This window comes from Panthera uncia, chromosome F2 (assembly GCF_023721935.1).
Source record: "Panthera uncia isolate 11264 chromosome F2, Puncia_PCG_1.0, whole genome shotgun sequence".
NCBI lineage: Eukaryota > Metazoa > Chordata > Mammalia > Carnivora > Felidae > Panthera > Panthera uncia.
The window spans coordinates 32,354,851-32,381,514 of NC_064812.1; the positions used below are offsets into that span (position 1 = coordinate 32,354,851).

Here is a 26,664-nt window from a genome sequence, read left to right on the forward strand (position 1 = left end):
GCAAGTGCATATCAAGAGGTCTAATTTATAAGAACCTTCACTTTAAGTAATAAAGCAACTCCTTTATAGGAAAGTAATCCATGGTAACATGGTACACACAAAAATATTGCAAAATATACCTACTATAAATGGTAATAGAGATCAGAAAACCGAATAACAAGAAAATGCGATGTCATACCAAATTCGTTCCAAAATGGATACCAAAAACATGGCAATTAAATGTTGAATCTAATAATGCTAAAAATTTTAAATTAAATTGCTTGCCCATCTAGGCTTTCTCTAAAGTATTTTCCACATAGTTGTCCAAATCTATAATAGTACTTAAGTTTTTATATGATTATAACAAAAAATACATTGAATTCTTAACATCTTTACAAGTAACACATAAATAACAAAATTTTCAGGAAGCAATTCTTATTGCAAAGACATTAATGTGATGTTGATGAGTTTTGAACGTCAAACTCCATAAATTTTGTATTTCATTTCCATATATAGCTTCACAAAATGAATCATTTTTAAAAAGTGGAATAAAGGTAGAGAGAATGCAGAAACCCAGTGACAACTCTGTTGTCACCATTTCCATAGCACAGGATCATTGGCTCTGGTGGGTGACAAAGAATAAAAAAGATACCCCCACACCGCCAAACCCATGTTTGGAATTGAAGGATCTTTGAAAGTTGAGTTCTCTCTTCTTTTCAGGATGACTACAATGAATAGCAAGGGAATTATTTCCATAAAATAATAGATACTGAGCATTTACCATGTTTAAGGAACTGTAGTAGATATAGCAGGACATATATGGAAAAATACAATACTTTTTTGGAAGGAGCATAAAACCCATTTAAGAGAGTAAGTTCACAAATAATGAGAGTGCAAGACAAGGTCCAAGTGCCATAAGAAAGGTACAAAGACTCAGGAGTAAGATAAGACTTTTAATCTGTGCTCCTTTTTACAGGTCACATAGAAGAACATGGACACATCAACCAATTATCTTACAAGATCAGTGGAAGAGTTCTGCTCTCACTTCTCAGACACAAAGAGGGATGGTTCTCAGCCTGCATAGACAAGTAGGCTGTACAGCCTTTTAATATTTTCAAATGCTGTGAACCCTGAACCAAGTGCCCCTCAGCCCAACCCTCCCTGCCCCAGCCCCTGTCTAGTGTGCCCCCTCCTATCTCCCCTAATCCAGAGACTAGGGGTTTACGTCTATTCAGCAAGAGGTTTATGGCATCTGCTCTGATCGGTCAGAGCCCAAGTTGTACCAGTTGTTAAGTACTTTGAAAAGTATGCCCACATATATATGAGTATTGAACTAAAGCTATGCAGGTAGCAGACTGGCATAACTGGACTCATTAAGGATTAGCTCTGGCAGAAAACCCTGATACTTTCTATGAGCTAGTTATTCTCGGCTTGCCCCTTCCTGATGGCCTCAATTGACTCTCTTCCCCCTATGTCCTACTTTGTACTTTGTGCCCCATGAGGCAGAATTCTGTGGACCCCATCACTGGGGCTGCTTTATTCTCTTATTCCTGGGCGGGTTCAATCAATGGGAGGCACTTACAAGATGAGACGATCAGGGAGCAGGAAGAGAGAAGACAGGTACATGTCCTCCAACCCCATCTTTTTTAGGGTCTCCAGTTGGGAGCAATGGCTGTGTTGTACGTGGGCACTCTTAAGCGGCTCATATGCTTCTCCCACACTCCCGCAGTACTATCACTTCCCATGACTCTTCAGATCAGGAGAGCTAACAGCTTCTCACTGTTGCCAGCCATCGGTGCTCCCCATCCCTTGTTGGTTTGGTTTCCTTAACCGTCTCCATACCTTGTACACTGTCTCGTCACCAAACTCTCTTTAGCAAAACCCACCGGCCAAGTTATCAGTTTCCTTCTGGGACCCTTACTGAAGTACTCAATTTCTTCCGAACCTCCTTATGTAATTATGTTCATAGTTTTTTGTCCAGTCATGCGTAGTAAGCTTTCTTTAAACAGAGTCACTTATTGAGCACTGGGTGTTATATGTTAAGTAATGAATCACTAATTTCTACTCCTGAAACTAATTATTACATTATATGTTAACAAATTAGAATTTAAATAAAAACTTAAAAAAAGCAGACTCACTTTTTATAACATACAAACATATTTTTTTAATGAAAATTTTATCACTGCTATAAAAGAAAAATCAGGATTAGATGCTCCTAATAGAAGGTAATAATGAACATAAATACAATAAAAATAAAGGTAACATTACTAACTTCTAGATATTGTGTTTATTTAGACTCTGAGTCTCTGGTCTCATTTCCCTGTGATAGAAAGGAAGAGTAACAAGTTATTTAAGTCACAGTAATATGAAGATGAAACATTTTCACTGATCCACAAAGAATACAAAAAGCTTGAAAACCTTCTCACCAAATGATTCAATGCTACTTAATACAATAATCCATGTAGCACCTTAATCTTCTGGTACCTCTAGGATACCAGACCCAATTGGGGGAAATATGACCTTTACAACACTTTATTTTTCATGGACACTGGAGCCCACAGACTGAGTGGAGGTTTAACTCAGGGGAATAACGCAGGGGAATTTACAAAGGAAAATGTCTTCCCCAACAGTGAAGAGTAAAGAATGCAACCTATAACTTTACGGTGTCCGTTTCTTCTAAGCACTTTTCTCATGTCTTATGAATCTTGAAACAAGGAAATCTGAGCAAGGTCGGGGGTTGGGGGAGGACTCTGGAGATGATCTGACCCAAATTAGAGAAATTTACTGATTACAAAATCGATGCACAGATAGGGTAACTTATGTATGATCTTAGAGCCACTGTATTTATTTCTGCATCAGTCACCCCTCCCAAACCTTCACATGCTGGACCAATTAAGTGTTTCCCAGTCATCACAGGGGTGACTGATGGAAGCAGCTTTTAGTAGATATCCTTTCCTCAACAAGTAAGAAGCAGGATTATAGGGGAGCATGAAGAGGCATCATAAAGGCCACCACAAACAGCAGTTTATACAAGGTTAGGAATTAAATCTGAGTCTTCTAACTGCCTGTCTAGCATTCTTTCCAAAATATCCTTTCTTGCCTCTCCTATACTCCACCCCCACCAGTTGAGTAGAGAACCATGCATACCTGGAATAGCTGAATAATCCCAGAGCAAGACATACCCAAGCAAGCATGGGACATGCTGTTAAAAATTACATATCCCCCCCCCAAAAAAATTACATATCCAAGGGCTCAGATAGAATTCTGGGTAGAACCATTTGGATAAATTAAGTTCTATATGCAGATATTAACTATATCATCCTGATGGCCACACAAAGGAGTAAATCTTTCTGAATTTTGCTATTACATTTGAATTGCTGGAAACTCGGGATGCCATGCAAAATTTACTCAATTGTGAACATTTATAGTGCATATTTCTGAAGATACAATGAGATATATACTTTCCCTTAAGGACCATATAATCTAGTAAAGGAGTCAGGTAATATGCATAAGAGAAGTAACCACTGATAAAAAACCATAATCAGGGTAATCCATGAATAATTCCAAATGAAAACACATAAGATACAGAAATTCAGAGACCAGAAGCGTAAAATGACATTGACCAATGGAGAACCTAGTACAATTAATTCTGAAGTTCTTCACATTGAAGTCAATGAAATATTTAAGTAGGGGGTTGATATGATCATGTGACACAAATACAATAACCAACATATATTTATTGGGTTTCCATGAACATGTTTTTTTCTCAGACATCTGGTCTTTGGGTCCCCCCCTTACTTGTTCTATAACCACAATCTGACTCATGTCTCAGACATTCTTGCCCAAAAACTTTTGTGAGACTATAGTTAAGTCTACTTTGAAATATTTTATTTGGTAAATTACATATTTGGAAGGAAAAATAATGAGAAGTATAGTGGGAAAAAGGGATGTTTCGAAGACTATATTGTGGAGGAATCACAATAATCATGAAAATCAGAAGTTAAAAGAATTCCCCTGAATCTGTAAATGTTTATCTTTATTGAAGAGAGATGAAATAAACCATTCTTTATTAATATATTAAAATAAATTTGGAGTCCCAGGCACTGTGCTGAGCACTAAGAATATAAAACAAAGATGGTTCTGCTTCTCATATAACTTCAGACTAGGACAGAGACAAATCAATTGCAATCTTGTGTGGCAAATGCTTTAGTGAGACCAGTCCAAGACGTGACAGGAGCACACAGGCATGACACCTAACCCAGACTTGGTGCAGTAGAAGGTTCCTGGAGGAAAGAGCCAATAACATTTCTGAAATTCTGGAGGCGTTATCTTACATAAAACTGAATTCTGTAGGTTTCATGCCCTGAGGCTCCATGACTGAAAACCATTTCTCAGATTAAAAATGAAAGTCATCTCCCCAAAGAATTCCCTATAGAACATTACAGTAATTAAGTTGCTGTGCAGGAAAAATGGTGGTGAAACTGACCACATTTCAATGATGTGAGAGTAGAATCCATACAAAGTTTTAAGATGCTAAGAGAAGTAATTTGAGAACTGCTACTACAGTATGATGGTTGAATGCATGAAGTCATTTCGTTCATTCAGCATAGGCTAAATTTACCCAGGATCATTCTCATCTAATATCTTGGGAAAAAATAGCAGGATGACTACAAATCTCAGCAGACCTTGATGCACACAGAAATTTGGTAAATCACTCAAAATGAAAAAAATATAATTTAGCCTATTAGAGGCTTGATTGAACTAGTAATTTCATATAATAAAATACTTTCATTAAATGTCACTTAACTGCCAGATTGGAACTATTGAGCTTAGATTTCAACTTGCACCAACATCTGGAGCAATACTCAGTATTGATAATCCTGATTCATGGGACAATTTGCTCTAATTTGTTTCATTATGCAGCACATATAATTAGAACTACTGAAAATAAATATTGCAGAGTATTTAGTTAAGGAAACACTGTAAAGATAGTTGATTGTATACAATTAACAGCTCAAAAGAAATTACATTTTGCAACTGTTTTAAGCTATTTTAAAACTGGGTAAATGTGCAATATATATCACATTAAGAAAAATAAACTCAGGACAGGAGAATAGTTTAAAGCCCTTGATCAGTTATTTAATCATGTTTCTTAAAGAAAAAAATGCGAAAAAGGAAAAGATGACCAAAAACATAAGACTGTCATGTGAAGTGACACACATGGGTGCAGAAAACAAAATGGGCTGGAATTAAATTTATATTCATCTCCGTATCTGCACATAAAGATGAATAAAGGCAGAGAACAGGTCTGCACGCTTGGGTTCTATATTAAACCTAAACATGGCTAACATTTCTTGACCACCCCTCAGCACTAGTTAAATGTTTTGTGAACATCACATCAGCCCTGCCATGCAATGTTATCCCTGTATTTCAGAAGAGTAAGCCAAGAGGCAGATATGTGAGAAGATGCCCAGGCATAGTGCTAGCAAGTGGAACATCCAAGAACTGACCCCAAGTCACTCTGACTCCAGCAACCATACTCCAAACCTATTGGGATATTACAGTGAATCTCTATTGATGATCAAGCAACAAAGATAGCTGCTTCTCCTCTCCATATATAATAGGCCTTGTTCCTTCACTATGCTTACATATTAAAATGAAAGATTTAATGGATATAATATTTAGAAGCATTATTTTTCTGAAGGTATACTGTTGGACTTGGAACTCAGTAAAATCAACTACACATAGATGCTTAATCAATTACCATTACTCGCTGATGAGTTATAAAATTAGATCTTGGTTTCATTCTTTTTACCCTAACCTACTGCAGTATCATTACATTTGCTAATTAATTGCCTTCAGCACATTATTTCTATTTAATAACTAAAATATGTCACATTTGTCAACTTTTAGACCCTTCATCTTCCGAGTTTATCTCAGGAAACTAACTCTCATTTTTATGGTAATGTTTTTATCTAATTCATTTTTAATCTTTTTACTAATGAAAAATGAAATGATTAAAAAACAATTTAATCGAATATGAAATCTCTGAATTCTTTTAAGAAAACACTATTTTTTCCCTTCACAATAGGGACTTGCTTCTTTCCCTTTCAATGTATTTATTCTCATGGAAAATTTATACACAGAACTTTATTTTGATACTAATCCAACCCCAGCTTCTTTGTGATTTGAATGGAAATGACTTTATTGACCATTGTTTTTTATTTATTTCTATTTTTGATTCTTATATGTTTGAAATCAGTACTCTAAGTAGCTTATGAAAAATGGCATGAATAATTAATAGCCAAGATAATAATGACAAGTTTGTTAAGATACTGCTTCAAAAGCTTTGTTGGTAGGAAAAGGACAAGACAGAAAAGGATGATAGGAAGAGAATTGCAGAAAGAGCTAGGAATGCATTTGACATCCATTCATTTACTTGCTAAATTCTTTATTCACATACTTTTAAATAGAAATTTCAGTGTATTTTTAGCAAAGCACAAACACATTTAATGGAATAACCACTATATATATCCAGAGACCAATTCATAAAAAGATGAAACAGAATAAATGTCAAGCGGTAACAAAATCTATAATATTTCTAAAATTATGGCTATGGAGTTAATGGTTTTCCATTGCAAGATTAAACTCTTTTGTTGCTCTTTTAAAAGATATCATACATATTTTGTGGGCCCTTCCATTTTCCTTAGTCTAGTTTTCAGAATCAATGAGAGCCCTATAGGGGGAAATTGAAGGTGTTATTGAGCAATATAATACACAGCACAAATGACTCGGGGAAATGCACCAGAATATAGTCTTTCGAACACATGAAACAGAATCTTCAAATTCCATATTAGGTATTGTTGGCAAGGGTGGTCAAAGCAGCAGCTCTCCTTGCTAGGCAAAAATAATTTCAAAACCATAAACACCTTTTCACCCAAAGTTAGACATGCCTGTATAAATTAAAGATTTGCCACATACTGAGAAAGCCACTTTTTCAGCACAAATAGCAGCAGTGTTTGCCAGCAGTCATACAAGAATACAGCCCTCCTCAACCCTGCTCCTTTAATCCATGTAGTTCCTATCAATATTAACCTCTTATAGAAATTCTTGTACAATAAAACTATTGAACTTTCTTGACTAAGAGTGTTACTGTAGCTGTTAGTCATCCCTATAATGTATTTCGCAATCAGCTAAATCATCAAAGTATTTTTTAACAATGAACAGTTCAGAAGTGACAGATCTACTTTCTTGTTCACACTGCTTATCAGAGAATAGATATCACATATGTTTTCCAGGTGCTTCCTATAGTTAGGATACCTTCACAGAAGCCGCTCATGAAAGATAAGGTCATAAAAGAGATGAAAAATGTGTGAGCTTCATACACTTATGGTTTTATCATCAGACAAGATAGCTTTGGTTAAAGGACTGTAACAGTCAAAAACAGAAAACTACAGCTTTGTATTGAAGGGCGAGGACATTTAAGTTTACGATTCAGTTCTGGTTTGCTTTGCCTAATAGCCTCACGATATTGTTGGGCTTAAAACAACTGTTTGGTTATAGATTCATCAAACAAAAGCATCATGTTAAATTAACACTGCATTGTCAAAATTATAGATATGGTTATGTCGCCAGATACAAAAATAAAAATGTACAATTATTATCCCTTTTTGCCAATACCTAAGAAGATACCTAAACATTTCAACCATTTGATAAGAAAAGGTCCATTATTCTATGGACCTCTATAATGGTGTCTGACTTAAGTCTCCCTTAGATGTGCTGTAAGTGTATAAGAAAATGTAGGGTTTTGCCATATTCTGGATAGTTATATTCAGTAGACAGTTATTTTTAAAAATGCATGCGATCTCCTTACTATGTCACTGTTTTGGCAATAACCTTTTATCATATTCCAGAATATGAGCAATTAAACACGTCAATAGAATAGCGTCCACATTTATCTGATTATGAATTTTCAGACACTGGATTTCTTGATTTCAGACAATTGTGGATGACAGTGGTGACAGCCGTCCAGAGCTAAGTCTGCTACCTGGAGAAGAAGCTCCTCTCTACAGTTAACGGGTAACCACCATAATTTGTGGCATTCTATCACAGCCAGTAAGAGGAAATTATTCAACATACTGATGTTTATGGTAGCTATATTACATAAAAGTCACAGTGTTAATAACTCATGAATAAAGGACAGTGATTTATAAATTATTTCTACAGTCTTAAACACTTACCCCACATTTGAATATCATCTCCCATGTGAAAAGAGCTTTTCACAAAGTTTAAGTTCACTAAAGATCTGGTGCATAAGGGAAATATCCACATGTGATAAAATAAGGCAAATTCTCAGCAGTATGTCATTCAAAAATTTCTGCTTCTTATTACTTTTCTCTATGGACACTTGAAAAAAATCAATATATAAGCCAAGTGTGGGAGAATAAAAAAAAAAAACCTACTTTAAAAAGATTTTTCTAAAATGTGTATCTCAAAGCTTGTATTTAACTATTTTTCCTCATTGTCTCTTCCCTTTCTCCCTACCTACCCCACCCCTGCCCCCCCAAAAAACCCTCACTGAACTATTATATTCCATTCAGAAAAGGAGCACGTGGGTGCTGAAGCGTCCGACTTCAGCTCAGGCCATGATCTCACGGTTCATGGGTTCGAGCCCCATGTCGGGCTGTGCTGACAGCTCAGAGCCTGGAGCCTGCTTCGGATTCTGTGTCTCCCTCTCTGTCTGCTCCTCCCCCATTCATGCTCTGTCTCTCAAAAATAAACATTAAAAAAATTTTTTTAAATAAAAAGACAAAGAAGAGGATCCTACACAGTTAAGGCACTTCTTGCTCCAAAGAAGAAAGTAATGCCTGATAATCTGTAAGTGAGGATACTCTCAACTGTAATTTATCTTTTACAGATCTGTTGTTGTATTATCAAGAAACCGTCATCCCTTCAGTCTGCTGGCTTCGGTCTTCAAGATTCAAACCCAGCATTCATTTTAGGAAATCATCACCATCAACAACAACACAAAGTAAAGCCAAATCTCACAGTCTCTGAAATGGTCTCTTTAACAAGCCAGCCCCATCTACACAGAAAGACCAAGCCAGTTTAAGATGATGTCTGAACACTGCTTTCCACAGAACCTTATTGTTTATTCCTTCCTCTTTAACAAAATGATTTTTCCAAAGAGGCCTCATAATCCATTTAAGAATATGATTCATAAGCAATTACTCATTACCATAGTGTTCCATTACTACAATATAATTTACTAATTACAAACAGACTTTATTCAAGCCACACATACAAAGTGCTAAAGGCCAGCGGAGAATGAATATTCTGGGACAGCAACCAACAGCTTCAGTCTGTATCTGAAGGCCCTTTACCCAACACTAGTTCAGATACCTAATGACAAATGACTCTCAGAGCTCAAAACTAGGGGATAACAGTTATTTCTGCAGATAAATTGAAATTACACCTTACCCCCATTTTCTCTCTCTACTATGGCTTATGGGAAGCTCGGATTTGCATTTAATGCTTCAGCTTTCAAGATATCTATCTTCCTATTTTATGCTCCTTCTCGTCATTTCCTATCCTTCACCTTAGGGTCATTGTCATCTCTCTGGCCCACACCTATTTCTCCAGGGTCAACTCACACAACAATCTCCATCACCCTCTTTGCATGTTCATCAGGCTCTTGCCAACCATATGTTGTTCCATCTATCTGAAATATTATTACCTCTTTTTATCTAATTAATGCCTATTCAGCATTAGATGCCAGCTCAAGTATCGTATCCTTAAAGGATACTTTCTCTGACCTTCCTCACTATGTCAAACCACCCTGTACCACTTATGTGATTATTTTAGTAATGCCTGCCTCCCCACTATCATGTAAATTCCAGAATAGCCAGAGGCTTCCCTGTGTTTACTTACATGGTATCCACAGCATGCCCCACAATGTCTGATATAGCACATGTTCAATAAATATTTATCAAACTGGATAAAGTATGCATATTGAGTGAACTGGCTGCATAATGCTTTGAGTCATTAACCCAATAATCAAGTAAAGGCATATAAAATCTATGCCCTTTGCATAAGCTGAAAACCCTTCATAGTAACAGAATTTAGAGCTGGGCATGTGGCCGCCTGATCATAAAGACCACATTTGCCAGCCTCCCTTTTAGTGAGGTGGACCACTCATAAGACTAAGTTCAGGACAAGAGAATAGAAATAGGAGAGTTTTGTGGCAGCTTCCAGGAACCTATCCTTCTAGTTGAATCTAATCCTGATTACGTTTGCATATCTGTGCAATAAAAAGGAAAAAAAAATATTCTAGGTCACAGCAGCCTCATTCCAACTCAGATCCAAATCTAGCTTCTACCGCCAGTGGAGAGAGAGAGTCCCACGTATGCTATCACAATACCCATTCAGACTCTTTTTACCACAAGGTCTCCCCACACCACCTCCTCCCTCAGGGCCAGCAAGAGGTCCTTGGCTGCTGGTGATAACGCAGGAAAAACATAGATAGTATCCACAGCATCATCCAGATTTTTAGAAGCGTGGGAGAATTTTTCCCCCTTCTGCTCTAATTTTTAACACAGCACTTTCATGAGTGTCTGTGGTCTCTTTAGGCACAGGGTGACTTATCCCATAATGATAACAGATTTGGAATTCAGATATCTAAATACCAAGACATTTTGGGAACCTTACTCAAGGTTTTCTAAAAATGAGGAATTTGAAACCACACTTCATGCTGGATCATTGCTATCTCCTCTGAGCTCACTCATATTGACCAAAGGTACTAATGGGGGTTGACTCAGGCTTTCTGAAGCCTAAAGCTTACACAGTTTGGGAGGCCCTCCATAAAAGAGGAATACAAAGCCATAATTAGAAAATTAGGTGCAAGGCCTTGGAAGGAGTCTATGCAAGTGAGGAGTTCTAAAGCTCCACTGCGCTGCATTGAACTATCCTGGACGTATCATTTGATATAAAAGTAGCTAAACAACTGCCTAATACACGAAAATGGTAAATTAATATATCTAATATTGCTCTGGCAATGTTAAGTGTAAAGATAAGATTCACATTTTATGTAAATTTTCAAAACTCCTTCCTTTTATTAGTGATCAGAGTTTTTAAGGCTGCTTCGGAGGTCCTTCTGCACAACTGCCAATATTAAAGAGAAAACATCATTCTTCTCTAAGTTGGGTTTTCCTTAGGATACAGGCTATTTTCCTTGTCCGTTTCCTTCAGTATCACTCTGTATTTTTGAAGAAATGTTTCTTGTTATGAGTTCCTGTATTTCAGCATTCCGTTTGGTATTCGGCCACCAGGACAGGATAGAGGCGCCCAAGACCCAAGGATTAAATGAGGCAGGTATGTGCTGGTAAATAGCACAATACAAGGAAGCTTGAGAAAGAACACACTCCTTCCTTTATCAGCTCAAACTTAACATTTTTTCCACTCCTTCTAGATATTCCTTGTCTCACTTATTCATGTTTTCTTTTCCTTACTAGAGGGCTGTATGTTTAAGAAACGAGAACATTCTTTATATATTCCCCTTTTTGCCTCTGTACATGTGTGGTCTGTGCAAACACTCAAACATATCAATGCTTCTACAACCAGAAACAAGTAATATAGGTTCTCAGTGTTGTTTAACTAGACTGGACCACAATTCGCATTGAAAAAAAGCTTATCTGGATCAAAAATATAGTGTCTTGTGCTAATGCTGTGCAACAAGAGAAATTATATCAAATCCTATTGTTAAATAGGTAGGGGGGCAAGTGTTTTATGTATCTGTAGATTTCTACCTTGATAAATCACTATCTTTAAAAATAATCCTCAAAGAGACCTTCCTTTCTCACTGTCAGAAAAATATAATCACAGCCTACTGTCTGTGCAATTCCACTCTCCATCTCCTACATACGTAAGACGTGGTAAGATACAGCCACTGTCAAGTTTCAGAACAGTTCCTTGTCTAATCTTTCCGCTTCTCCAGATCTCTGATACAGAACCTGTTAGAATGTATTGCTTACTTTTCCAGTTCCTATGTTTATCTCACTTCCACTTGTACCATCTGCTGCACTGCATTTCCTTCAGAAAAGTGAAAAGTTTCCATGGTGCCCAGAGCTTTCCCTGCAAACAATGCCCTCTTCCCCTCTTCCTTCCTTCCTTTCTCAGCTTTTTATTTGGTCTCATTTTGTGTTAAGGTCAAGCTGTTTTAAAGAGTTCACTTTGCAAACATTTCTACAGGGCTGAAATTCCGATCCAAATAGTTTTGATGGATTTGTAAACATTCTTGCCATTTGTTACTGGCTTCTGCCCAAGTACACACATTTTGGGTTGTCCCTACTCATTTCAATTACCTGAAAACAACTTCGCAAGAAACGGGCAGTGAGAAACTGTGGCTTATTTTAGGCCATCCAACGCGGGTGACATAACCATCCAGTTAGTATAATGAGTCTAAAGAGCATTCAACATAGCCCTCTCATTATGTCAAAATGCCAACTCCACTCACTGCTAAGCTAGTTTATGTTGATACAGAGTCTTGAAAGATGTAACAGAGGAGGCTCTAAATATTTTAAGCACACCTCTCATTCCTTGAACCTTTCTTTTTTATTTCTTTTTCTTAATATATCCCCTTATTCCTGACTGACACATCAGGCTTGATACGTGTTTAATTAGAGAATGCCACATTAAAAATACCTTGGAAAAGTTAGCTTTATACTTCATATGCCCAGGCTTCGTCAGACGGGTTCCTGTTCTTCTACAAGAATTATACTGATGGGCACCAGAAAACAAAATCAGTTCTCTATTTTCATAAGTATAATCACCTTAGTTTTCATTTAGTATTAACCTTTAGTAGTTTTGTGACTTTGACCAAGTTACTGACCCTCTGAAAGTCACAGGGGAAAATAGCATCTACCCTGCAGGACAGTAAGTTGATTAGAGATGATTCACGTACAGCAAGATGTCTGACTTTCAGGAGCAGTCAGCAAATGAAAGTTGTTATTACCATTATTATAATTATTATAATTGGTACGTAGTCTCAATGCCAATCTCTGGAATCTCATTGAACTACAAAAAAGAAGCTGAAACAGCAATCTGCATTCGTTATCAGTATTTACTCCATTGGTGTAACACATTCAGTTATTTTTACTTGACCTTTTAAGAACAACAAAAAAATGACTGACTTTATTACTGTAATTAAATTCATCCTACCACAGCTTTCATTTCCTTTTACACCTTCTACATTTAGGCCTACCAGAGATAAAGATTATCCCCCCAGGTAGTAGAGGGGCAAGCTATTTAATACTTCCTGTTGCTTCTTAAGTAATAATCAAAACATTGTGAGAAATTTTATGTACTCACAAGGAAATACAAATTTTGTATTAAAAGACACAGAGCTTTGGAAGTCTTATTTGGTATAAACCTGAAATACGTTAGTGCAGAACAAAGGACATTTTCTCAAATCATTTATGCTGTTTAAGGATAAAAAGTAGAAGAGATGCAACTCCTTCTAACAGATCAGTTTCTCTAAAATGATAACATTTTATCTAAGATCATGTGACCAACTGTCAGATTCAAGGTTGTAGAAGACGTTAACTCCATATGATTAAAATAAATTAGCTTCCCAGGGTTCTCTAATGCTAATGCTATGTTCGTAACGTAAATTTTCCATAAATAGAAAAATAAATTAAGAGTTAGTACATATAAATGACTGGCAAATATTAATGTACACCTGCATGAATTGTTATGTATATATATATATTTTAATTAAAAATGGCTATTTATACAATTACAACTTGATCAAAACTACTTCCTTCAAGGAACATGGGCTCTTTATTCATCCAAATATCACTGAGAAAATGTAACAATAAAAGGGCTTATAAATAGGTAGTTCTCCTTTACAGTACTCAGCTAAAATTAATGATTAATTCAGTATCCAGATTAAAAGTGAAAAAAATCAAACAACATAGATGTTTATTAATACCAGATGTGTGTATATATATACACATATATATGCATATATATGTGTGTGTATATACATATGTGTATATATATGTATATACATATGTGTGTGTATATATATACACACACACACACACCTGGAAATACTACATATATATAATATATATAGTACCATATATATATAGTGTGCATATATATATATATATATATACACACACACACACACATCTGGAAATACTACATATATATAACATATATAGTACCAGGAGGTTAAATAAATTCTTACTCTTCCTGTGACTTGCAACATTTTAGGGAAAACAACCAACTATAGTAAATTTTGCAGGTCAAAAAATGTTCTTTCACTTACAAAAACCTTACACATAAAACCAAAAAGGCGATTCCTCTAAATGGCAAAATATGATCTTGTAAGTAATTTTCCATTTTTATTATCAACAACAATGCTGACGTAAAATAAGAATATAACTAAAATTTGGCCAAATATCTCTTGGCATCTTAAGTAGCCAGGTACAAGCAGAATGAAATAAACTTTGTTACAACATGAAATTATTTAATAAATTATAAGAGAATTTGGTGATTATATATCTTATCAAGTCTTAAATACTTAACAAATATCTTTTGTAGATTGCACAATGAAGATCTGTTGGTGGTCAGCTTACAGACAAAACAATAAATTGAGTTGATCATATGCAAAAAAGTGGTCTACATAATCATATATGATTCATATAAATGATATCATCATGAGTCATTTCAACACCACATAAAATCAATCATTTTGATTTTGTTGAAATTATTATGATGATATATTTGGGATCAGAGATGACGTAGACAGACAAAGCTTGATCTGACTCTTACATATAAAACACTAAGTCGTGGGCAAAATCTGTACACCCTCTGGTCCATCAAAACCAAGAAAATGCTGACTCCCTGTAAGAACAAACTGCCTTCTAATGCTCTCTCATTTTTTCCAATAACTGTAGTTTTAGAAAATATCTTTCAGATTGCAAACAAAAACTGTTTTGGAGATTTTAACATGGCCACAAAAGAGTGATAGGTATTATTTTTTTCTTCCAGTCTCATGAGATAAAAATACAAGCAAGGACATAAATACAGCCTCTATGTCTCTATTCTAAAAAAAATGCTCTCCATTTTGCATTGTTACATGACTTACATAAGAAAATGGTACGGATTTTAAAATAAATGTTAAAAAAAAGAAGTACTGGATCCAGGAAAACAGATCCAGGTTTGCCAAGGAACAATAATGTCATGTGGAGGGAGGGGGAGGTGGTGCAGAAGGAAAAAGGGAGGTCCGTGCCAAGCAAAGCTGGGGGCTGTTCAATCAGCTCTATCAGGGCTCCATCAGTGTCTCCACTCCAGCCAAATCCAGAGAAAACAAGGAGTCAAAGATTCAGGTCAATAAGCTTATAGGCGATTTGCACAAACAGTTCCTCCAGCAAGGTAAAAAACAAAGTCATATTGGCTTTTCTTTTTTATTCCTTCTCTTTGAACTCCCTGGTCCAAACACACCCTGGAAATGTCAATGTTATATGCAAGAATTTTAAAAGCTCAGCTTCTTAATCCCGTTAAGAAAAAAGGAACAAAGTTGCCTGTAAGATCTCCTTCTTTATTGAACTCAAAGTGATTATGGAAGAGCCGCCTTTTGCAAATTCTGATTCCAGTTGCCCAAGCATCAGAGGAGGCAAAAACATGTCGTTAAAGGCAAAAGTGAGTAGGAAAGAAAGCAACCCAATTGAGAAGGGTTTATGAAATACAAGTAAACAGACTTTCTGAATTGAAAAAAATAATAATAAAATAAAAAGAAAATAGGAAACGACACAGTCAGTGTATATGTTGGACACTGGATTAAATGAAAAACAAGTAGTTACTACTCCCACAACCAAATCTGCATGAAGGTGCGGGGTTTTTTCTTCTTTTCGGTATTAGGAATCTAGATAACATTTTTGTTGCTTTACTTTAACATGGGAAAGGGGGATTAATGCAAATAATCTAAGCTTGGATTTGTTACCAAAGAGAAATCGTACTTTTCCTCAGTTATTTCTTAATTTTTAAACTAAACTACGAAACTACATAAACTGATAGAATTAAAGGGAATGTGGGAGGACATTTCAATGAGTCTGGCAACCTACCGGCAGAAACAGTTAAGCACAATGATAAAACCGACTCAGATACTCACGTCTTCTACTCGTTATCTTTCTGATACAAGGATGTCGCATTGTGGAAGGGAGCAAAGTGACTCATATAATTCTCAAACACCCCAAACTGCTCTTCCGGAACCGACATTAATGAGCTACAGATGGAGTCTCATCAAGCCCTTGGCTAAAGGGATGATTGTGATTGGAGTTATCTGTATCCCCTGACAGCTTCCCCAAATTGCTTGTTTCCATTTCCTACTTTAACCTCTACTTTTTGTAGGCCTTTCTTTTCTAGGTATGTACCAACCTGTCATGACCATGCCTCTTCTCCCAGTTACACCTCAGCTCTCCTCTGTGGCTCTCTCAAGCTTTCCATAGTGGTTGTGAATCCAACAGATTCCTAGAGCAAGTCCCACAGGTAGGACTACACTTCTCCTACTCCCCAGCTCTCTGCTGTCCTCTTCTGGTTTTCCTGCAACACTAACCTCATAGGTACAGCAGATTCGACCCGGACGGAGTACCTGGAAGCTCATTCCCTTTCCTTAGGTCGCTGCTCAAAGTTCGCTCTCCCATCATTCTTAAAAAATCTGTCTTGCGTGCGTGCGTGCGCATGTGCACGTGAACGCGCGCGCGCGCACACACACACCCACACACACCCACGCACCATTCTATTACCCTTACCTGTTTTGCTTTCTAGTGCTCAACATCACCCGTCATATTTTACAATGTGAGTCTGCTTATTTATTGTCTGTCTCTTCCTGAAAATAAGACTGGCTTTTGTCTCCGGCTGTATCCACAGCACCCGAGAAGTGGGTCTGGTACACACCAGATGCTTAAAAATGGGTTGAGTTGTATTGAATTTATCTATTGAATTGCTTCTGCCAACCTGATTAAATATCTGTTTATGTTTGCTTTTGGTTTGGTATTAATTATTTCTGGGGCTAGAGTTAAATCCAAGTCTCAGTAACTCAGGTTTTCTTCTGTTTTCTTTAATATGCTTTGCATTTTTCTATTTTCAAATTTCTTTAAACTTGAAGACCTCTAATATTAGTTCGTCTGTCTAGGTTAAGAACTTCCCCTAGTGATTTCTCTATTCTCCAAACACAGATCCTATTATTTAAAGAAAGATTTGTCTCTCTTCCAAAATCAAGTCTGATGGCATCATTTTCCTTTTCAGCCTTTGTTTAGAGATGATATCAGCAGGAAACACTTGGTAAGGACCCTCACTACCTTTTCTAGATAATCAATAATTCAAAGTTCACCTACATATAGTTTCTTTGGAGTTTTCCTTTTTGAATAATAGTAGATTCTCCTAGCCTACAGTGATGTTGACCTGACACTTCTCTTCCTGTTCACATATCCTGTGACATTCTCTTGGAATATATCCCAAGACATGTTTGTTTAATTTCAGTCATTAACAAACTTGGGTATTTCAGTGAGTAACTCCTCCTGCAAATAATCAGTAATAGTAGCCCAGTTTTACAATGGCTCCCTATCAACCCCACCAGGAAACTTACTGTCTCTGAGTTTATCCAAGAATTGCTAATATAGGAGTTCCCACCTGCCAGCAGTAACATACTAAAAACTCCCCCAGTTGCTCTGCAGACCACCTATGTTTCAATTTGTATTAGTTTGGTTAGTTCTAAACATGCATTGATGCACTTCCATGTTTACTATATAAACCAGAAGAAAGGCAGAAAACAAATCACTGAAGCATATAATCCAGTACCACAGGAAACGTGTAGCACTTATGGACCCAGCCTTGATGTCTTCGTCATCTGTAAATTCAAGGAAATAATTCTTGCTTGTTTCCTTCCTCTTGGAGATACTGTAAGGCAAGATGCCAAATGATCTCAACTCAGTGCACAAAAGAGGATGCAAATTTTAAGTATCGCTTTATAGTTTGCTGAAATTTTTAAAATCTAAGGAGAGCAAGCAACTTTAAGAAAAGCATCTTTCAATAAACAGTTCATTTCACTCATTCAAAAGATGAAGAATAGAGATGTGAAACATGCAACTAATTAATACAAAGTAAAAAGTGACCAAAGAAACTTCAACATCATTGTGACGTTCCAATTTTAGGCCTGCAACTCTAACAAGGGTTTATTAAAGGTGATCTTTCCCGCTTCTAATTGTGAATATTTAAGGCTTAGATTCACATGATTTAGAATTTTGCACATCTAAACACTGACATAAAATTCTCACCCACATTTTGACATTTCTGTGGAATATCACATTATGGGAGTGATTTGGGTCGTATTTAATCACATGTTTTATAATGACCAGCAATAATATTAATAAATGCTTTGAGACTTGTAAAAAAGCCTGCCCTTTGACAACAAGGAAATAGATAATATCCATATGGAACTGAGGAAAATACCACAACAGTAAGTAGAGAATCATTTGAAACGCTGAAAATATCCTGTGTAATGCAGAAGCTTAATTTCAAAAGGAGGTAGGAACTTTTATTTATGAAAAGCTATGTCTTCATAGATGTACCAAGAGGGCTTTCTTTACCATTTTTTAATAAAAAGGAAAACTACAATGGCATATGGTTCCTTTTATACACAACGCAGTTGCTAAAATATGAATGAAGATGTACTGAAATTATACGTGTGTCCTCACTACTCTCCACTCACTACCCAAATACCTTGTTTGAAACACTTAAGATATTCTTTTTAAGTTTATTTATTTATTTTAAGAGAGAGAGAGAGCAGCAGAGGAACAGAAAGAGAAGGAGAGAGAGAGAATTCCAAGCGGGCCTGGGCTCACAAATTTTGAGTTTATGATCTGAGCCAAAACCAAGAGCTGGACACTTAACTGGCTGAGCCACCCAAGTGCCCCAAACACTTCAGAAATTCTATGTTTTTGTGATCAGAGTTTTTAAACTGTTATCCTTTGTTAAGTGCAAACAAAACATCTGATGTTCAAAAGTGTTACCCCTGGAACTCAGTAAAGGAACCATGTCATTGCTAGATTTTAATCATGGCTACTAGATCTTTAGATGAAGAAATAATAACCCAATATAACATAATCCAAATAATCCAATTTATTTTCAGATAGATAGATAGATAGATAGATGGACATACACAATTTTTGAGTTGTTATAAGTGACTTAAAATATATGCAAAAATATGTTTCATCACTGAAACATTTTTCTTCAGGTGAACAGTTCTTATATGCTCCTTCATCCTGACAGTGGCATCATTAACCATTGAAATACTTATACTCTTTTAATGCCAAACCTATCTTCTTCCCTACAATTGGAAAAAAAAAAAACGTAATTGGGTGTCATTGAGACTAATATGTGAATTTCTACAGAAAGATTAGTTTCTAATTTTCCAGAGAGAAAAACTTTTCTCTTCCTATTGTAAGTTTTCAACTTAAGTGAAAAACAGATGGAATCCCTACCATGACCTCAAGGGGATACAATATCTGTCAAAGAGCTGTCTCTCTTTTCCGCCAGTTCCTACTGACTTCAGTGAACATCTCCTGGTCTCACATTTTATGAGAGTAAAATAATGAAATTTTTTCCCTATTAAATAAGATGACAGCAATCTGCAATAGTAACAGTAGTATTTATCCTGAAAAATATTATGTGAAAATGACAATTCTTTTTTCCACCCATCATTACTTGCTAGTTTCAAACTAAACATTCGAAAGTTATATTTATACTATGTAATACATTAATTATATGTATAATTTTATATTAATTCACTTTAATTATATATTTAGCTATATATATATTATATATATATATATATATATTTTTCCCCCTCCCCAGATACTACCAACTTAAATTTTGGAGTTCTATATTCTTTTGTCAGGCATAGCCCTTAATCAATCATCATCCCAAAATGTAGTCTAGTAATAACTATCACTACTGCTTCTCTGGATTAATTATGTTGGCAAAAATGGTCTGAATCCACACATTGTTTCTTACAAGAAGAGTAAATGGCACACGCTAACTATTGATTCCTTCTACTTACTGTAACATAAGGCATGTGCTCTACGATGCACTTAAGAATATATTCCCTCACAGGGGCGCCTGGGTGGCTCAGTTGGTTAAGCTTTTCACTTCAGCTCAGGTCATGATCTCACCGTTGGTGAGTTCAAGACCCGCGTCGGGCTGTGTGCTGACCACTCAGAGGCTGGAGCCTGCTTTGGATTCTGTGTCTCCCTCTGTCTCTGCCCCTCCCCTGCTCATGCTCTGTCTCCCTCTGTCTCAAAAACAAATTAAAAAAATTCAAAAAAATTTAAAAAGAGAATATATTACCTGACAAAAAGGGAAAATGAGAGGTCTGCAAATACAGATCTAAAAACTTCATTTCCAGCCAGCTTTTACATGTATTGCCGTGGCTACTATGATCAAGAAATGGTTCCAGCATCCAGAAGAGCTAAGCAAAATATTAACTTGGTCCGAACTAAGTCAACACTGCCGAAGAAGGACTACTCTGTCCATATCACTCTCATTTTCAACCAAAAGTCTCCAATGTAGGAGACAAGGACCAGGTTCAAAGTCACCTTGAGGCCTATGGGAGTTAAAGATCGAGAAGATTTTCTAAACTTCAGGGTGGCCAGGTGCTAATGCCGCAATTCCATCTCCATAGTTTTCAAAGTTCTACTGACCACAGGGATAAGAACTGGCTGACTTCTTTTGTTTCTAACACACTAGCACCAGGAGAAAGTCATACTGGAACTTTAACAATATGTATCGAATATATCTGTGGCCACTAGGATACCTGTATCGGCAGGTTATGTTTTTGTTTTTTGTTTTGTTTTTTTGGAAGCTGTATCATCATTCTTAATTTTAGGCCATCAAATCTAATCAACAGATTTACACACAAAAAAAGTTTTTTCTCACAACTTCTCTGCCTAAAAAATACACACGTCCAAATAAAAATGGTTCGTGCACAAACACAGACAAATAGAGATAGACACACACTCATCCATGCCCTCTAAGAAACTGTCATAGTAAAACTGGCAAAATCAGCTGTTCCAAACCAAGGAAGCAACCTAACCATTTGTGAAACTGAGTGCTGATGCAGGAGATGATAGATGATCCACCTCACTTGCAAAGACAAAACAATTAAATTCGAAAAAAATAAAAAAGAATCATGAGAAACCTTAAATGCACTTTTGAAAAACAGAGACAAATGAATACATATGCCCAGTGAAGACACAGTTACTGGTGAGGCCACCTGACTCCAAGTCAAGTTTGGAAATGAACTGACACATATTGTCTCAGGTATTTCTTCCAGCATAATGTTAATGTGTTAAAAGAATATCTAGACTGCGAAAATAGTGTGTATTTTTCCTATTTGACACTATCTAAAAGAGTAACATCCTCAGTTATAGAATGTCAAACACCTAAAGCACTCAAGTTTTATTTTTATTTTTACTTTTATTTTTAAAGTAAAGTCTAAACCCACTGTGGGGCTCATACTTACAACCTGAGATCAAGAATCGCATGTTCTCCTGAATGAGCCAGGCAGGTGCCCCTAAAGCATCGAGTTTTTAAAAGAAGTGAGCCAGAACCTTGGGGCTGGAACTATCTGCCCATTCAATACTTATACTCAGGGCCTAATTCAGTGCCTTGCAAACAACTGACATTCAATAAACACTTGTGAAAGATTAAATGAATACATAATAAAAATGAAATATATTAGAATTGGCCAATCGATATGAAAGTATTTTTTTTAATATACAAAATGACTTATTAAAGTGGAATTACTTCTGTAGCCCTCAAAATACCATTTTGTGTTTAAAAAATTCTACATTGTATTTTCAGACTCTTGAATTTTGTATCAGCACTTTGAGCACTTTCCGTGCACTCTATCAGGGCATTTTTTAAAGTTTGCAAAATCACCTGAGTAAATGGACTCCCATATTGCATCCAACCATTAATGATTACCTTTGTTACAAAAGTATTCCACTTCTTCACAGCTCAGATTTTCAGGCCCAAATTCTGTAGAAAAGCTTTCCTCCAGTGGAAAGTCCCCTTTTGAGATGATGTCTGTCTCCTCTGATGGACACTCTTCTTCTTCCTCTTCAATGGCATCTTCTAGCGGCCCTTGAAAGAGAATCAGGGACACTGTACCAAAAACATCCAAAGAAGCTAGTGAAATAAAATCCTTTAATAGGGTATTTTGGTTAAATTGGTGAGAAAAAAAATGTATTCTATGAGTGGGCCAAGCAATATCATCAAGGGGACTTACACAAGATAATGCCACCCTCATATTCACAAGAAACAATTATCTATAATGAGAAGTGGAAGGAAACCAACCAGTGCCTGAAGTTACTACATAGAAAACAACCTCCATCTTCAACCCTTCCCCACTCCCAACTCCAAGACCAAATCTTCTTCTCTCTCTCTCTGTCTCTCTCTCTTTAATTCTCTCCTGAAGAGCAAAACTGTGCACTTTATGTTCATGTGTTAGAATTAACTGCCTGGTAAAGAGTACAAGTCTCTTTTACATCGTTGTACAATTTTACCTGAGATTTTAATAAAGATTTAAAGTAATTGAATGCATTTTAATTGAACTGAGATTTTAATAAAGTCTATACTTTTAAAAACCCATCTTAAGAGTGGATTCCAAGAAAAGATTTCATTATATGTGTTTGAGGCTTGAAGAAAAATTACATATTTCTCTCCCTGATGAAAGCATAACCCTATTCATAATTAATTGAATTTTTTCTGAAATGAAAAGTAGTTTTCTAATGAAAAAATGTAATTTGTATTTATGTGATACTTTTTCAGTAATAAAAATACAACTCCCTTAGAGTGAATGAGAGTGAGGTGCCCTACATTAATGGACCTATTTTATTGAAAGGAAAGGGAGGGCTATCGTTGTTCAGATGGGTCAGAAGTAGACTACATGGGGATACCACATGGCTGGTTATGAATTCCTGACCGCCCTAGAGAAGAAAAGTGTCTGACTCATTTTACTAAGCAGAGGCCTGCATTTGCTCCTTAAAGAAGCGATGTGGCATTTTATCCAAAGAACACAATTATGGTAATTTGTACTAATTGTCACTCACATCCACAGTCTCATCAGACAGGCTAAATACTTAACAGGCTTAAGTAGTCTCTCTCTTACTTCTTAGAAATGTGCTGGAAAATTCTCAGGGCCAAAGAAGAAATCTCATAAATAATTTAAAATTGTGCACAAAATGCAATTTTTCTGTATGTGTAGGCAAACAAGAATAGGTACATACAGCACAATATCTGGTATTTTCCCAAAAGCTAATTTCTAAAGGGTAGAATTCATAAGACACACTTTCATGAACAAGATTAGTTCGTTGCATGGATTTAAATTAAGGGACATCCAAGCAAAAAACTTCTTATGGAGTTCTTTGTCCTTTTTACAATTTATTTTTTCTCTTTTTCTTCAAAATAAGAAATGTTAAGGAAAAAAGAATACCTTAATTTCAAACACTCTGGTAATGTGTTTTCTTATTCTCAAGGTGGAGGGGGGAAAAAACCCATGGATTTTTGCACATACTGCCTTCAAAAGTTACGGATCTCATATTAGTTTTTACCTCTTATTTATTATTTCACTTTTAAAAGTATAATGTTTTAACTCTTCAAACAATTACATCAAGTAGCAAGTATGCAAGGAATATATAAAACAGTAATACTGTAAAATATAATCATTAAAACACTTATCTGATAATTCTAATTTTTAATGCTGAGTCTAATGAAAAATTTAATAGAATATCCTCCATATTTTTTTAAAACGTCTTAATTGTAATAACAATTCTGGTCAAAATAAGACATGTGATGCTGTCTCATTTGTGTTTCATGTGCGATTTCAAAGCACTTTCTTATGCTATCTTTAAAATAACCCAATGAGGTAAGTATGAGAATTAATACTATGTTTACTTTGTGGATCTGGAAAGCTCAGGAAGTTAGTTAATCAGAATAAGGTTATAAGCTAATAAGTGAAAAAATTGATGTGAAAATCCAAGATTTTTAAATACCTTTTATTAATACACCATACTACTACACAAAGTATTCTTCACTAGTTACAGACTGATTCCTTCATAAATAAACTTATAAAACACAGAAGTCTTCTGAAATGCTTAATTCATATTAATGTAAATACTCATAGATGCTTAAAGATCTGTCTCTACAAATTGAAAAACCTCATGTTGCTTTTCTCAGATTACTGACAATATATGTTATAAAATATTAGATTGCCCCTCCAGAAAAAATCAGGAAGATCTTCTTATAGATTTTATTTACCAAAACTAAAATAGTTGGTTCCTAATATTTAATGATTTACATAATTTATATCCATACTAAATCAATCTGCAAAGAAACTGCCTTAACATCAGTTTTAACAAAAATGACAATTTCTAGAATATGTAACTCTGAGTTTTGCTAACAAGAAATAAATCTCTAATTGTTAAATAACTATTTTAAATAATTCATATACATTTTAGTGAATTTCTTTTTTTCATCTGTGCTATACATCATAAAGACAATTCATACATATTGTAAGAATGAAATCAATGGTAATAAAAATGCTTTCTTTTTTAAAAAATTAAATTCTGAGCATATATGCTAACATTCTTAGAAGGATTTTTATTCAAGATAGTATATAACTGAGAAATTTTTAAAATATTCAATGACAACAAATTGGCTCTAATGGTATATGAAATTCAAACTTAATAGTTTAAATAAAACTTAAATGGAAAAACTTGTGTGAACATTTGAAAGGAAAAAAAGCCACAAAACAATGATCTGTGCTTAATAAACCTGTAACCAAGCCACCCACATTTTTGAGATGTATATGTATATAGATGTATATATACACACACACACACACACACACACACACACACACACATACATACATACACCTTATTTATCAAAGCTTATCATAAGATCTTAATTGATAATATAATGTTCTATATTCTGTGGGCTCTTTTATATGCTGGCTATCAATTCACAATTTCAAGCATATAATTGAAAAGAAGCACTTATTTTCAAAAACAAACTGCAAAAACCCAAATGAAAGGTGAAAAAGTCTTGAGATCTTCATTCGAAATACATGAGATCTCATTGTCAATATTTAAAACAGGCCACAGGAAGGGGATTTAATGACCAACTTGTATTTTTCCCAAAGCAAGTGTCAGATTTATATAATTTACTGTACTTTAAAATGTGAAATCACTAACCATTCCTTTTGCCATGCTATCTAACCAGGCTCTGGCAAAAAGGCTTCTCTTAAAATGCATAGTATTTATGGTTTAAGATCAGATCTCGCTCTACTGTCTATATTGCATGTTTCTTTAACAAGAAAACCTTACAGATAATCGGTGGCCATAAACTAACATTTTAAAAGGGTAAAAGACACTCGAAGCACAAGTACAATTAATAGCACCAATGAAGGAGGGAATGAAGGAACCTCGTGTATATGGATTAGTGGGCACAGAAGTCCACTTCAGAAAAATCACCACACATAATTTGACACAAATAATAATATCTACTCAGAAAAGGCTCACGACTGAGCTCCATGTGCCCTCATGGAGAAAATTACTTCTGATTGAGGCCACTTGGCAGGCAAGTGGAAGGAAATCTGAATTTCAGCTCTTCAACTGCCTCTGATTTATAGATATTCAAACACAGTTGCCAGAATTAATAGTCTTAATATGTATAAATATAAATATTCCCCTCATTTTAAAATGCTAATAATTAGCTGTACATCCTAAAGCTATGAATACAATGGTGCTATATGTTGGGCCCATAAGGTTGTCATTCGTCTCTCAGAATGGGAAGGCATCCTCCCACATTTTATACTGGATGAATAATACAGATTACTGGGAGATTCTGGTGAGTACAAAGTACTACTTCCTTTTTCAGAAGAGGAGATAATCGGGTACTTGGGAACCCTCTAAATGGACCACAGCTACCTTTGCCCTCTAGATATAAAGCTGATTCGCACCCCCTGACAATACTGACGGCCGTCTAATGCATGGTGCAGCCTTTCACTCGGCCATTACAAACGCTGCACCAAAGTGTGGGAGAATTTTTCATTTGGTGGTTGTTTCAGTGATCCGCGGTTGGTAAAGGGCAGGTGGGAAGTTGAAGATTAAGTAGTCCTACCTTATACACTGGTGATATAGTCAACGAATAAAATGACGATAAAGAATTGTATTTGTATGGTTACGAAGCAGTTTGAGGAATACTTACTCCCCAGGTAAATGAATTTATATTGGTGGTTAAAGAAATCCCTGAAACCCATCCATAGCCACTAAGGTAAGAGCTAGAAGGTGACAAAGAACACTTTAAGAAAAAAAAAATATGTATATATATAGGAAAGAACACTAAAATATGCAACACAATGAGGACATTCAAGAAATGGTAAGGATCAACACAGTAAATATTAAATCAAATCAAATATATGTGTCTTTCAACATATGTTGTCTCGATCAATAACTTCCTACCTTGGCAGCATACGATAAATTAGAGCAGTCCTCACCTTAATGTCAGATTGCCTTTGTTCATATAAATTCAAAGCACTTCAGAATGAAGCACCCA

The 26,664-nt window shown here is 35.7% G+C and overlaps 1 protein-coding gene across 3 annotated transcripts in view; it reads right to left on the minus strand.

The window, feature by feature from the left end:
* The window catches only part of ZFPM2 (zinc finger protein, FOG family member 2), a 473,354-nt gene that overhangs the window by 354,834 nt on the left and 91,856 nt on the right, over nt 1-26,664 (minus strand). Inside the window, exon 2 of one of the 3 annotated variants that reach the window (XM_049633012.1) lies at nt 22,030-22,188. The exons of 1 other annotated variant lie outside the window; for it this stretch is intronic. In XM_049633012.1, the coding sequence (XP_049488969.1) occupies nt 22,030-22,188 (159 nt within the window). Of the gene's footprint in view, nt 1-22,029; nt 22,750-26,664 lie in introns of those variants that run through there. One more of the 3 variants, XM_049633011.1, reaches the window with a different exon arrangement.